Below are 16658 nucleotides of genomic sequence, written 5' to 3'. Positions count from 1 at the left end.
ACAAAGCACCCTTGGGTGAAAGGCTTTCAAGTTTGTTCAAATGAAGGGCCATGCCCCTTCAAAGGGGAGATAATCGCAAAAATACGGTGGGGTCATTCAAAAACCTTCTCAAGAACCACTGGGACAGAGAAGCTGAAATTTACATGAAAGCCTCCTGACAAATTAGTACAGATTCAAGTTTGTTAAAACCAATGACCTGGGAGGGGGGGGGGGGGGGGGGGGGGGGGTTTGGATTGGGTCTCAATAGGGGATCAAAGTTTTACTTACAAATATACAGGGAAAATCTTTATGAAAATTGTCTTCTCAAGAAACACTTGGCCAGAAAAGCTGAGATTTATATGAAAGCTTCCCGACATAGTGTAGACTCAAGTTTGTAAAAATCACAGGGTTGTCACTAACGCAAGAATAGCATCACAGAAATTTCATTGGGGTTTGTCTGATATGGCGAGTCCCGCAGACGTGTCTCAGACTCTGAGTAAAATCATAATTTTACTTAGAAGCCCTGATTTGTGTATTAATTAAACTCGTAGGAAAAAATCTAGGTAAAACGTTACGCTCTAATGTGAACCGAGATGATACCACCGAGTTCACAGTGTCCCAATCCGACTTGTTTGTTTAGTGCAGTCAATTAGGTGCAAATTAGAATATAATATTGAAATTTAGATACAAAGTAAAAAAACATTTTGCCACTCTGACAGGCAGTTATTTATATATGTTTCTTTTTTCTTTTTCTTTTTTTACAAATCAGGATCTATATTTAATTATAAATGTTTGTCTTCCGGTAGCCATTTTTATTGGAATTGAAAGTAGCGTAGTTTGTAAACTTTGGTAGATTTTACATCATTTTACAAACAAAATTAGTACGCATCTATTTTATCACAATAATTATTTAATTAAAATTTTGTTTAATACTGAATAGAGTTGTAACGATGATAGAGGATTCGGGGAAGTAATTCTGTTTGCAATGGGCAATTAGTTGTATGAGACCGAGTCGTGAATGATTACTTTCAATTTCATGTGTACAAAGTGATCACTGCACTGTTATGCATGGGCTTGGCGAAAATTAACTGATTTTTGCCATTTGTTGAAGATGAAAGTGAACAGAGGTACGACATCAGCTTGTGTTCACTCGGTATAAATAAAGGTGTAGGAAAAATCTAAATGACTCTTTAATTCAACTTTCACGGGACTCGTCAAATTTTCATGGGACTCAAGCTGCTTACAAACCATGATACCGGGACTCGTCTTCAATATTTTCTAGTGACAACCCTGAATCGTGGCCCCCAAGGGTAGGTTTTGGCCACATTATAGGGACAAAAGTTTTACATACAAGTATATGGGAAATCTTTAAATATGGACCAAGATGACTAAGGTGAGCGATGTGGCCCATGGACCTCTTGTTTAATTATTTGTTTACGTAAGAAATAGTGCTTTTTAGCTCACCCCAGCCATAATTTAAATGAACTTTTCAAAGTACTTGAGTTGGAAGTTTATATAAGTATTGCTGAAATTTATGTATATATGTATGTTAAATAAATTTTATTATCAGATTATCATTTTGATTCATAATTTCATTCTTAATTGCCACTTTTACAGAAAAGATATCACATATCCTGGATCTCGAGTTTTATTCCACAGTGGGTAAGACCAAAACAGGTTAGTAGGATAAATTGGGACTTTCCAGGAGTCCTGCATCAACTCAAAAAGCAGGATTTTTAGGGAGATCCAATAAAATCCTGCAAAATCCCAGTCCTGTCTACTGGGACTTTCCAAGACATGTCCAGAATAATCCCACTTTCTCCCCTTTCAGATTGCAGGATTAAGTGAGACTTTGCAGGACTATAAAAGGCAAATTTAAGTGTTCAAATTATCCTTAAAAGTCCTGAAATGTCCCACTGTCAATACCGTCCCTCTAATTCCTTGTCAATCTCAGTTTCAAAAAAGCAGGACTTTTCAGGACAATCCTGATAAATCCTGGGATTTTGTCTCGGGACTTCCTGGGATATCCTGCTGTATTTTCAGAGGGGCCGCGCCTCTAATTTGAAGAGTGCCGTAATGGAAAGTTATGCGCTGCAAAGAGCGACAACTCGAATAGTTCTATATTACTTCCGATTTCGAAAGCAGCATTTCGAAAGCACGTTTTCAATTTTCCCTCTGACATTTTGTAACCAACACGACAAGAGCGACAATAAAAATATTCTGAAAACTCAACACCCACGTGGCACAAAATAAAACAATAGAAACTACCCACTACCCATAATAAATATTTTTTTAACAGTCCAACCACGGACCAATTAAAATATGAAAAAATGCGACCACCCACACAAAAAAATATCGTTTGCCGCCCGACCCCCCCATTTGATCATTTCTGGAACAGCCCTAATGATAATAAGGAACTAATAAAAACAAGATGTGTTTGTGAAACACAAATGCCCCCGATAATGGCCAATTCCAAAGATGGCCAATGTCACAAGGACAAATACCTTGGTACCAGTAGAAAGATCTTGTCACAAAAAATGCTCATGTGCAATATGAAAGCTCTGTTATAAATTTACCATTTAAAAGTTCTAACCAATGTAAATTTTCTTAAAAATAGGTCAAACTTCAAGGTCAAGGGTCAAACAATTTGGTATCCACGGAAAGGTCTTGTCACAAGAAATACTCATGTGAAATATCAAAGTTCTAGCACTTAGTGTTCAAAAGTTATTAGCAAGGTTAAAGTTTCAGACAGAATGACAAACAATATATCCCATCATACCCCCCCCCCCCCCCCCCCCCCCCTGATCTCGGGGCTTAAAAATCTTTAATTTAAGAAATATAATGTTCATCAAAGGAGTTCTTTTAAAACCTAATGTGCATCAATCAAAACAGCCAAGCAGTGCTCGAGCTGGCGAATTTTTTTCAAAAATGGCAAAAAAAAGTTTAAAGTCGCAAAAATCCCTTTTTGCAATAAATTGTATTTTAAAATCTCTCTTGTGTTTTCCTTTGTCAGTGACACATCGCCTGTTTGTTTATGTAGTCAAAATCTGTTTATTCAGTCAACGCTGCGACCGGAAATCTCATGTCACTCCAGTGCACACAGGTAATGTATGGCTGCAAAAAAGTCGGTGATTATGTAATAAAGTACATTGGACAGCTGTGTACCCTGCTGTTGTCAATTGTTTAACATTTAAAGTCTTATTCATTATTGTGTTATCATCTCCACATTAATGTCAATTCTTAACAACAGAACCGACCGGTAATTAAATTGGCTGTATTATTGTGTATAATGTATATACATCAATTGTTTGTTTTTGCGGCCAAGCTCGTTGATTACAAGATTTTGATGTGTTTGATTTTAGTTCGTATATTTCATAAACAATGCGGTCGGTCACCATTGATATAGACATAGCAATTTTGATAAATAATTTTCTTTAAAATTCAAAAAATATCTTATGTTTGGCTTTACTGTCAACCCCACCTGCTCAAACATCTGATTTTGTCCAAATTGCAAAATCTTCCATACCAAAACCGAAATTTAATAGGGAATGGTTTAGATACGACTCTAAATTGGGCTTGATGTTTTGTGACATCTGCATTTCGGGCAATGTACACAATGTTTTCACTGAGGATTGTAGCATCGTGAAGTTTATATTATACGATTTATTATCTGATTTTTGATTTCCATAATAGAATTTATCAAACAAATCAACTTCTTATTATTTCAGAAAGAAGTGTTTAGGTATGGTAGCTGGATGTGATTAAGTAATGTAATAACTGATTCAAAATGCTAAAATCAGTGTAATGAATAAAATAATATGATGGAAATAATTGTAAAGCATGACATTATTTGAACCGCGCTGCACCCCTAAAAAGTGGCGAAAGGAAATTTTGGTCCAGTGGGAGCACTGCAGCCAAGTTGGACTTTTTCAAAAACCCCAAGACAATAATTTTTGTATGATACATCAACCTCTAAACTCCTAATGCTGAATTTTATGACAATATATCAATTGAGATTGCATAGTAATTCACTTTTCCTTTAATCATCATCATTTACAGATGAACATTTTGTCCAAACATGTTATTCATATTTGATAATTAAAATTATGTTGAAATACTCTAAACTGTATACCAGAACAGGTTTTGCAATCTTCACAGGACTTTACGGCTTTATGCATCGCAAATTGAGTGCATAATTCAAAAATTAAAATCATTGGGTGTGTTATTCATTAATGTGCTGAATGAAACACGAAGCCCGCCAAAATTGATTTTACCAGATGCAGTCGCCATTGATTTCCGACAGTTAATTGACACAGACAGCAAGGTGTTGTACATGTAGCTGTTCTGAAGAGAACCTGGGAGAGATGTTTTAAAAATATGTTTATGCCATTAAAGTAAATAATTCACAGTGTATTTCAGAGACTGTCAGATTCATTCTGGAGGGGGGGGGGGGGCTAATTGAATTGCTTAGACATGAACTGGAGTTGGGATCTTCTAAATCAAACCATTATGATTTGATTCTAATAATGTCTTTAATCTAATTCTTTGAAATAATATTCCTCCTAGTTTCAATAATGTACTCTTATGTAGCCTTTCCCAAATTTTATTATTCGGACCCCCAAAAAATTTGCATCTTAATCAGATCTAGCTGCAATAATGAAGCCCTCTCTGATTTTTTTTTTTTTTTTTTTTTTTTTTTTTTTAGGGAGAGGGCTACAACTCCTTAGGATCTCCGTAATGGTGCAAATGCGGGAGTGATTCACTCCCGCAACATTTGCGCTCATTCTAAACATTTCCCGACTTTCTTTACATAAATAAAATGATATTCTATGTTTCTTAGTCAATATATAAATTTACAACCTGCAACTTAAGATTTGTGAGGCTCTATTCTACCGTTTTCAACAATTTCAATAAATTCCAATTTCTCGATTCATATTTGTGCGCCATGTTTGATGTACTAAAGTTTCAACTTCCGATTGTCGAGTCATTTGCATATGCCATATAAGGTAGTATTTACATCAATGGACAAGTATGGAGGCGAAAGCTATTTCGTCGGTATTGAAAAGGTTTGAATTTAATATCAAGTTAAAAACCGAACAGCAGAGTGTAAATTCTTTCTGCAACAATATGATTTTCCTTTCTTTGTCGAAGTGGCTCGAGTAACTACATTTTCGCGTTGATTGTCAATGTTTAGGTTTTTCATTAGATCCACCTACGAGATCTCGCGATAACAAGCATGGCGGAGCAGACGAAGATTTTTGCATGCTGTACATTATATTTAATAAAAAACACCTTTATTAGACATGCCCGAGCACAAAGTTGGTACTCCTTTTGGTGTAAACAACATTTGGGACTAATACACAGAGTTTATTATCGGTTATTCATAAAATTATTTTGCACCATTATGGAGATCCTATGGAATTGTAGCCCTATCCCGACAACATCAGAATAAAAAAAAATTGGATAGGGCTACATTATTGCAGCTAAATCAGATCCAGTACAATTTCTCTATTTAGCTATACAGCTTTATAAAGCTATTTGACATAGCTTGATTAAGCTAGTTTAGATTGAATAAGAATGGACTTCTTAAAGAGACGCTACAGTTCACTTTGCATAAAAATGACAATTTTCCCAGCGCTTTCTCAAATTTTGTTGCATAGTTGAATGTATGAACTTTGCGAAAATTACACTTCTCTAAAGTTGAAAATTCCCATTTTAATGTAAACATTAATACTTCTTGATGGTCTATACAAAAATTATTGAGTCTCCTCCTTTCAGTCTTCAGAGACATACACATATACAGTAAACAGTGCAGCATATCGTCCAGTGAGAGAAAGTGTAGCGGATAAATCCAGAATTTTGACAGATTCTGCGTGAAGAGGTAAAAATAGAATGAGATAAAACTCATATGTGAACTAAAATTTACGTTGGGATTAGTATGACCGTTGGAAAACCAAGAGTTAGGAGAAACACATGCAGGACAAAAATACTCAGCCATTTTGCATGCCAAAGCTGGAGTTTTACTCAGAATTTGTGGTGAAAAAAGGGAAGGGGGAGGGTTCCTGACCCCCTCTAAATCTGCCATTAGGACTAACAAAGACACTGCTTTAAAAGTAAGTGCTATTTTTATCTAAACACGACACATGTTAGTTTAAAAACATTGCATGTCAATAGGAACATGTATGGGTTTATGTTAAAATAATGATTTATAATTAATAATAGGAAGCAGGGAATAATTTCATACTTCAAAGGTGAGTGTGGACCCCCTAAAGGGTATCTATAAATAATTTTCTACATGACACTTTTGCTATCATTCAAAATCACTGATATAAATAAGCATTAAAAAGTCCGAGTCAGCATGAAGAAACCTTTGAATTCCGGATGATCTTCAAAGCACAGTTGAGAGCAAAGAACTAGGTACGATATGTAGCTTAGATGACCCAATCTTCCAAACCTGGACAATGTTGTACCAAAGTATAGATATAAGTATGGTACTTCATAAAATATAAAGGTTTTGAAGATATCTTCATTATTTTCTCTTCTGCTACTGTTTGAATATTGAACCTTTTTAAAATATCATTTTAATGACATAATTTATATCACTGTAACGTAATTGCATTTATTTACAAATCATTTTTATAAATAAACTATAAATGGTAACCCACTACTGTACTTGCAAGTATGCCGGAATTTTGCTTTTTTTCACATTTTTGTTTAAATTATCTAAACTTTCAGAATGTTTCACTGATGAATAAATGAATATATATTTTGTAATTTCAGCGAAACATGATGTTTTTAAACATGATTTTATTCATTTCTCATTTCCTATATATTACTATTGGAGATGTGCACTGGTTGAGTCCACCTAGAAAATCACTCAGGTGTAACAATCACATTTGAGGCATATGCGAGTAGAGAAAATTAGGCTACCTGAGAGAAATATGGTGGATAAGATGAGAAATGTGTGCATATTTATCAATTCATGTCAGCTTTAGCCAAACTAATGTAGACTTCACCAGCTGTGCTACAGATCTGTTTCTCTCTGAGAAAATATTGGGACAGATTACAGATTTACAGTGCAGGATTTTTAGTGTATAGTCAAGTGTTTTAAATCGCTGTGTTTATATGCATCATTGTTCAAAATTTTGATATCAAAAGATCAATGGAAAATCCTAACATACCGAAAAGCTGTTTTTTCCTGTGGGTCTGAAATTTGGTGATTTGTTGGCACGAAAGTATGCTAATAATTTTAGCAGAATAAATTTTGGAAGATAAGGAAGAGTTATCTCTCTTGCAAATACTGAGGTCGCAATTGGGTTCATATTTGGCAAGTAAAATTTTGGCAGAATTCTAAAATAAGCCAAATTTATCACCCCGTGAAAAAAAAAAAACGCTATACGTTATTCTCCCACTAGATATCTGTTGAAACATACATTCACTATAGCCCCATTTGAACTAAAAACTCACTGCTTCAAATAATTTTGTTTGTTGACGTAACCATGTAATAATGTAGACTTCTCCAGCTGCACCCCCCCCCCCCCCTTAAAGGTTTTTATAAGAGGTGGATCTGAAGCTTTCAGGACTAGGACAAGTATCGCTACCCAGCGGGAAACAGGGGAACACAACTCACAACAGACAATTCATGACAAACAATGAATAACAAGAGGTACTGTGAGCAATGCTCACTAAGAATACCCCCCGCTTACCCCAATCTCCCAAAGGGTGTTGGTAATAGGTAAAACTTCAGTATTATGATCCAAAAGGTATCTAGGAACACAGCATCTCCATGCAATAAAAAAAGCCATTAAAGAATTTAAATGGAAACCATATTGCTACTTCGATGTCCAGTGCGCGTGACCTTTGACCTTTTGACCCCAAAATCGATAGGGAACATCTTCATCCCATGGGTAGTCCATATGTACGATATGGTGACTGTAGGTGGAAAGGATAACGCTTTAGAGCCCGGAAACCATACTGCTACTTCGATGTCCAGTGCGCTTGACCTTTGGACCCCAAAATCGATAGGGAACATCTTCATCCCATGGGTAGTCCATATGTACGATATGGTGACTGTAGGTGGAAAGGATAACGCTTTAGAGCCCGGAAACCATATTGCTACTTTGATGTCCAGTGCTCTTGACCTTTGACCTTTTGACCCCAAAATCGATAGGGAACATCTTCATCCCATGGGTAGTCCATATGTATGATATGGTGACTGTAGGTGGAAAGGATAACGCTTTAGAGCCCGGAAACCATATTGCTACTTCGATGTCCAGTGCACTTGACCTTTGACCTTTTGACCCCAAAATCGATAGGGAACATCTTCATCCCATGGGTAGTCCATATATATGATATGGTGATGGTAGGTGGAAAGGATAATGCTTTAGAGCCCGGAAACCATTGCATCTACAGACAGACGGACGGACAGACAGACGGACAACCCGATTCCAGTATACCCCCCCACAACTTTTTGCGGGGGGTATAATAAGCATAGATTTATAATAGCTCACCTGAGTATGCACAGATAGATGACCTCACAAATTGATTTTACTTACTTTATTAGTGTCTTTGTACTCTGTCTTTTGTTTTGAAATCCCTGGTTCCATTGTGGTATCAACTGTTATGGAAGGAGGTGTTATCAGCTCTGATGTTGTTTTCTTTGTATGTTCTAAAATATATTTTTTCAAATTTCAAGTAATATACGTTTTTCCTGCAATTAAATGTGATTTTTATGCTTTTTTCATATGAGGCCTGGGCCTTTATGATTTGGAAAAATAGCCTTTGAGATTCAGAATGTTTTGCCATGGACTAAGGACCCATTAGCAAAGGGTCTATTCTTCCCCAGGGCCTTCTGAAATACAAACAATATACACATAGCGATATGTACAATCAAAGATAAGCATACACATATACCTATGTAAAAATAGATTCCGTGATTATATACAACAGAGCTGTCGAAAACTGTCAGCAAGGCCGGTAAAATTTTCGCTGGACGGATAAATTGTTAGAAAATGTAGGTCCAAGTGCCCATTTGAAAATATCGGGTGTGATCTGATTATATTAAAGCTCAGGTTCAGGATGCGTAAGCGAAGGTCACTCTAACAACATGGCGCGGCTGATCAAATTTGTGAAAGGTTTTCTACCCAGGAAGAAAAGACTGGTCATGATAGATCAGTGGTAAAGCATTCGCTTCGTAACTGGAAGGTCGTGAGTTCGAGTTCTGCTCATGTCAAACCTAAGATGTAAATATATCCTCGCCAAACACTAGGCATTTAGAAGTGAGAGTCACAGGTCTTTACTCTCACAGGTCTTTCGGTTATGACCTCCAATGTCACGGCAGGTTTTAAGTTACACATTAAGGAACCCTCACTAGATCTACTACGGCCTTGAGAACAAAACATAGGTATGAATTTGTGGTGTTTCACCTACAGCTGGTGACGTCTCAATATGAGGGGAAAATTCCTGACAGGACGTAAAACAAACAACTTGGTAAGAAAGAAAAAAATGCTGAACGGTGAACCTGCACCACTTAAAAAATTACGGAGGCTTCCATCTTCGTGAGTTCCAAGATAGTTAGAAAACTGACCGTATTTGGCTGGATATGAGTGGGAGACACATTGCTGTTAAAACAATAAAAGGCATTTTGGTGCAGTTCTTTTTTCTTTCTATGCAATGCAAGGTACATGTATCTGGTCCGACAAAACTTTATCCGGTCTGACAGAACCTTTAAATCTGTCAGCCCTAATGTCTGACAGCAATTTTAAAATTTTTACAACTCTGATACAATGTATAACAAAGTGGTATTTAAGACAAGTATGGAGGTCATATTCATGGTAAAGAATAGGTACATGTAATGCACGAGGGAATAAAAGATTGAGGGGGGGGGGGGGGGGTTAACGAAAATGCATCCATATATTTTAACATCCATACACATGTATATAGAACATGTATTTAAAAATAACAACGGCTAATTATAAATGCTTCCACATTTCTTATAAAAACTGTAAGAGATGGTGATAAAATTTCTATATCTAATGGTACCTCATTAGATACATGTACACCCAAGTATTGAAGAGCGTTTTTGAACAAAATTGTTCAATATTTTGGTAAACAAAGACTCAGGGAATAGGAATCATGAGTTTGAAAAACAAAACCAAAAATCCCATAGATATTCAGAGCTCATACCATGTTATTAAAAAGAATTTTTGTATGTGTGTATCAACAAATTCTAAAGATTATCCAAAGCATTTTAATCAACAAGGTATATCAAACTATTTTTTTCTGCATAAGAATTGAGAAACATCATCAGACACCGATAGAAGATGCAACGTTAAATCTTGCACTCGCAAAACATGCCAACTTTGCTACTTCATATCACAATTCAAATACACATTAATTGCAAATTGTGTTTGAATATGATATTTCTATAATGTTATTGAAAGAATTTTGTGTCTGTGTGTCCATAAATTTTTAAAAATTATCCAAAACATTTTAATTAACAAGGTACAATGGAACCCCGTTATTACGTTTTCCATTTTGTCACGATAAAATAACGTAATACCGGGGGCAACGTAATAAACGTTCCAAGTGAAATCCGTTAAAAATATCATTTGGAAATTGTATATCTTCCGTTGGTACTCAGTGAAGGGGTTTGTGAATATATCTTTATTGTTTCTTTGTTTAAAAGACTATGATACTTTGTTTTATTTACATCTTATCTTAAATGTCTGTAATTCTTCATGTTCTTATCCCTTTTCTTTATTTCTGGTGTAGGACACATAAGGATGTTTTGATAAACATTGCTTTTCTGCATTCGTTTGGACCGCCATTTTGTTCAACTTCAACACAATGCGTTCATGTAAATTTCTCTCAATAACTCGTTCTGGTTCGTATAAAAAAAAAAATAACAAAACATTGCTTTTATTAAGTTCTCTTATTACACAATACACAACACAATAAAAAAATCTCACCAAAAAAACAACAAAACTATAGACACAAAACGCACACGATACCCAACACTTACACACTTTTCTCACCAATGATAAACACAGAGAATAATTTAAGCGCAATCCACATAAAGAATATAATGATGCACGAAGATTTCATTTATAACACTAAATGATGGCACTAAAATCACATGCACATCAAGGGATTTTAGAATGTTCACTGAGGTAAATACCGTGCACGAATCGGCCGATAACACTGGACAGTTTCATCGGTACGGAAGCCGATAGGTGCCAGGGTATAGAATTTAACTGGTGGCCACCACTTAATTTATATGTGGCAGCCGCCACTTAAGTTAACTGGTGACCGCCACTTATTAACTGGTGGCCGACACTTATTATCTGGAGGCCGCCATATAAATGAACTGGCGACCGCCACTTAATTTATGTGGCGGCCGCCACTCAATTTAAATCATTTATATGGCTGTCACCAGTTATTCAACTCCTCTCTCTTTCTCTATCTCTCTCTCAAAATGAAAGGGGTGCAATCCCTCCCCAATGCTTAGTAATATGTATGTGATATATATATATAAGCAATTAAGAGCATTAAATTATTGTTTTTCGATTGTACTGTAAAATACGTAGAACCACGGGGCTGACCCTCAATTTTTTTGAAAACGTTCAATTTCTGTTATTTTCACATATGCAAACTAAATTATTTTCACATATGAAATAAGATTAATTGGCGGATTGGCCCCCACCCCACTCTTTTGGTGGCAGTAATGAATGATAAAAATGGACAAAAGAGACATTTTAGGTTTGTTTTCTGCTTGTCAACAATTGTAGAAGACAATTTCTCCTCCGACTGTCCCTATACACTTTGAAAAACGATGCTGCGTGTTTGCATACTATTCTAAATCTTTCCAAAATAATCACTCAGCGATACAAATTACATTGTTTTTGCAATTGGCAGCCGCCATATATAAAATAACTGGCAGCCGCCAGTTAATTTATATGGCGCCCGCCAGTTAATAACTGGCGGCCGCCAGTTAAATTAAGTGGTGGCCGCCACATAAATTAAGTGGCAACCGCCAGTTAAATAAATATTAATTCTATACCCTGGCACCTATCGGCTTTCATAGATCGGTGTATGTATGGACGAGATTTACGAATACCCAAGCTGCATGTCCAAACAACGGACAATTTTTTAATTGAACACTTCCTTTAGTCACCTATGTCCAAGCAGTTACCCAAGCTGTTTTAATATTGCTATGATAAATCTTGTCCTTCATGTTTGGTACCAAAGCTGTCCGTAAATAGAGTTTTAATAGCGAAGGTAATCGCACTATGCTGAACACGCACGTGGTTGAGAAATTATTATTTCTTTGATTATCAAAATATAAAAAATGAAGTAAATTTCATAGAGTACAATTCTAAATAAACATTATTTAATTGTTTATCACTGGCTTTGATACAGGGTATTCACCTGTATTGATGTCCCTAGATCTATGAAAGCGTGATCAGTCAAGTGTCTCTAATCCCCAAGCAGACCATGAAATTTACAAGTTGACTGCCTATAGCAGTCAAGGTGTGAATAGCTTATTATTTTGAGAATCAGTATTGAACTAGTGGGTATTGTTTTTTACCAAAAAAACCAGATGTCTCCCCTTCAAAGTTTGATTGTCTAATAACCAGGGTAACAATTAACAACGGCTTGCATCAATATTACACCTAAGAATGGTGTAAAAGGGTTAAAGGGTTAACAAGTTACCTGAGAAATGAACACATTTTTTAATCATTTCTAGGGTCATAAAAGAGCCCCCTCCTCAATATTGCCTTTCCATATTACAAGTTTGCAGTCTTGATGTCAAACAAATCTTAGTTATGAAATCATCAAGTTTTTTTTTAAACATGACATTGAATGAAGAAATGAGTCAAGGTCAAAAATTTTGGTACAGTACATCTTGTCTTAATGAATGTCTGCTTTCCATGTTGTAAGTTTGAAATCCTAATGTCAAAGGGTTCTCAGGTTATAGTCTTGACTATACTTTGATGTAAAAGAGTGACCTTGAATGAAGAAATGGGTCAAGGTCAAAGATTTTGGTACAGTACATCTTGTCTTAATATCTGCTTTCTAAGTTGTAAGTTTGAAATCCTAATGTCAAATAGTTCTCAGGTTATAGTCTTGATGTAAAAGAGTGACCTTGACACTGTAAGTGGATGAAGGTCAAAAATGTTTGTGGTGTGCACCCCTCTTCCATATAACCTCTCCATATTCCAAGTTTAAAGTTTTAATGTCAAACGGTTGTCAAGTCAGCTTTTGGCCTGGACTATATTTTGACATAAAAATTGACCTTGACTTTATAAATGGGTCAAGGTAAAAAAAATTGGTGGAATTCCCCCTTTCCCCCTTCTCATATTCTAAGTTTGAAGTCTTAATGTCAAAGGGTTCTAAAGTTATGGTCTATTCATGTTTTTCTTTATTTGACCTTAAATGAAGGGGTCAAGGTCAAAAATGTTGGTGCAGTGCAACTTGTATCTATGTCCTCTTGCCACGTTCCTAGTTTGAAATCGTAATGTCAAAGGGTTCTCAGCTATTGGCCTGGACTATATGTTGACGTAAAAGATTGACCTTGACTTTATAAGTGGGTCAAGGTCAAAATTTTGGGAAAGAGCACCCCTCCTCCATACCATCTCCTTATGTTCCAAGTTTGAAGTCTTAAATTCAAAGGGTTCTCTAGTTAGGACCTGGACAAAATTTGGTTGAAGAAGAAGAATAAGAAGAAAAAAAATGACAAAAACAATATGTCTCCCCTGAAGGGGAGACATAATAATAAGGGGTTTATTACGTTTTTGTCGGAATTTTTACAACATAATACCGAGTCCCGGCATCTTTGGACAACGTAATAACAAGGTCTATTTTCTATAGGTTTGTTAAGAAATGGTTTTGTGCTTTGAAATTCCAACGTAATATGCGGACTAACGTATTAAAGGGGGACGTTATAACGGGGTTCCACTGTATATTGAACTATTTTTTTTGTATAAGAAGTGAGAAAACGTCATCAGACACAGCTAGATCCACTTAGATGCAATGTTAAATCTTCCACTCGCAAAACATGCCAACTTTACTACTTCATATCACAACAAGAGTCACACAGGCCTTATCGGTCAAATGAGTACTAGTGAAAAATTATCACTACTCACAAGGGCTATAAAATCTAGAAAAACAATTCCTGTTCTGAAGTCTAAGCTAAATTTTAACATTCAGCAAAAGTATAAAACAAGATGTGTTCTTAAAACTTCAATGCCCTCAAAAGTGCATACACTGATGAAAGGCTTTAAATAATATAATAGGTGTATTAACATTAAAACATTAAATATGACTAATTTGGACCCATCCTAGAGTCAAAACCCTGGGTTGTGAAATTCACCATTATTTGTACATCTTTTTCTGCTATTCCTAAGCATTTAGATTTTATACAGTATCAGCAACTTACAGATAAATACTGTATACTAAGTTTGGCCCCACCCTAGGGTCAGAACCCCTACCCCGGGGAACATGAAATTTACAATTTAGGTAAAGGACTACCTGCTCTTTATAAATATCCATTTAGTACGCCGGGGATCATGAAATTTACAATTGTGGTAGAGGCCTTCCTGCTCTACATCACTAAGCATTTAGTTTTTCTTACACAATTGTGGTTCTTGAGAAGATTTTTGAAAATTGGTCAATTTTGAGCAGTTTTTGCCCTGTCCCTAAGGCCCCAGGGGTGCAGGAATTCTGAAATTTACAATTTACGTCCCCCCTTCTTCCAAAGATACTTCACACCAAATTTCAAAAGAATTGGAATGACAGTTATCAAGAAGTTAAAAATGTTTATTGTTTACACAATCAATAACTGACCATTTTGGCCCCACCTTGATACCAAAACCCCTACCCCTGGGATCATCAAATTTATAATTTTGATAAAGGACTACCTGTTCTTTCTAAATATCCATTTAGTTTCAATTTAGTATCAATAGCACTAGAGATGTTATTTAAGTGTTTTACACATCAACACTATATACCAAGTTTGGCCCTGCCCTGGGGTCAGAACCCCTACCCCGGGGATCATGACCAATGGAAAGGTCTTGTCACAAGGAATACTCATGTGAAATATCAAAGCTCTATCACTTACTGTTAAAGGTCAAGTGTAATAAAAATAGATTTGAAAATAAAGTTTATAATTCATTAAAACCCATTTTGAAAAGTTTATTGATGTGCTTATTTTTTTTTTTAAATCCAGGTAAATGCGCAAAATACCTATTCCAAAATAGTTGTTTATAGAAACGAATGAAGGAATTGTCGCCCTTTCTTATTACGTCATTTGAGACAATTGTAGTTGATTACGCCTGTATATCATCGTTTTAATTTCTGTGAGAAATTGCCAGTTTTAGCAACACCGTGGATAGTGACGGTGAAATACTGTAGATACACTTGAGTTTAAGGATTCAACCTTTTATGTTTGTACCTGCACCCGTTTCGAAACCATCCAATAGTAATATGTCTATGCTCGACAAATATCTCATAGGAATCTCAGTTAGAAATTATTTACCAGGCCAGTCCAAAGAAAATTTGGAATGATATTGGGAAAAAATGTTCTATCAAAAGATAACCTTTGAATTTTACACAGTCTAGGGTAATCAAAATCAAACTTCATAGATACTCGCCGTATACTCTATTGTAGCGATTGTGAGCGTATTTAACTAGATTGACTCTCACGTTTGTATTTTTTTTTATGGGACTTACTAGTATGAGATTGATCAGATTCAGATTATAATGTGTTTAGCTAGATATATATTTAATTGAAAAATGCCTTTTTGAAAAAAGAACAACAAAAGACAAAAGAAAAAAACTTATTGTGCACAACGTTATTTTACACCCCCCCCCTTTTTTTTAAAAACATCTACATGTAGATACAATATCATAAAATGTAAATTAGGCCTATTAGTACATGTAATTTCTTAACAACACACGTCAAATGCGAAATTGAAATATTACGGCACAAAGTTAACGAATTGTAGCATTTTGAGGTGTGAAATTTTGTCTTAATGATTCATAATATATTAATTACTTAAAAGCGTATTAGGAAAAGGAAAAACTTGTACTTGTTAGCACAATGAACTTGGAAAACAATCTTTGGAAATTGGACTGACCTCGCAATAAATAAGGTTTTATCAAAATGGGTTTTTTAAATTGAATTCATTTCTATTTTTACTGTATTTCATTTTTTTCAAAATATATATAGTGAAGAAATGAAATGATGAGTCCCTTATAAATATAGTATGAGTACGACAATATTCGAAAGATATTTCATTTAATAAAAGAAATAAAATCAATTCGAACTACGTAAGGCTTAAAATAAAAATTGATTGGTTTGATGTACTCCGACCGACACCTGAAATTTGCCCCGACCTGATCATTTTTTCCACACTTGGTAATTTTAATTTTTTTTTTATTTGCTCCCTGGAAAATAAACATTCTTCAAATTAGTATTAAACTTGATGCTATTTTTTCTTATTTGGACTAATTGTTTAACAGAATTCTTGTTATCAAAATGTCCTTAGGGCATCTTTCGGTTCTACTTTCACTTTGATAATGACCATTTGTTAATCCGGGAACTTTTCAAACACTTTTCTATGTGAACGATCAAATATACCGCATCACAGCTCCAAACTACCAACAAGATAGAACAA

At 35.4% G+C, this 16658-nt stretch overlaps 1 protein-coding gene across 3 annotated transcripts in view; it reads right to left on the bottom strand.

Moving 5' to 3' along the window:
- LOC125646044 (probable syndecan) overlaps positions 1–16658 on the bottom strand; it is an 89766-nt gene that overhangs the window by 51447 nt on the left and 21661 nt on the right. For all 3 annotated transcript variants that reach the window (XM_048872158.2, XM_048872159.2, XM_056139564.1), the window contains exon 6: positions 8535–8647. In XM_048872158.2, the coding sequence (XP_048728115.2) occupies positions 8535–8647 (113 nt within the window). The remainder of the gene's footprint in view (positions 1–8534; positions 8648–16658) is intronic.

The sequence above is a fragment of the Ostrea edulis genome, chromosome 6 (assembly GCF_947568905.1).
Source record: "Ostrea edulis chromosome 6, xbOstEdul1.1, whole genome shotgun sequence".
NCBI lineage: Eukaryota > Metazoa > Mollusca > Bivalvia > Ostreida > Ostreidae > Ostrea > Ostrea edulis.
The sequence above is the reverse complement of the archived record's forward strand: the minus strand, read 5'-3'. Positions and strand labels throughout refer to the sequence as shown.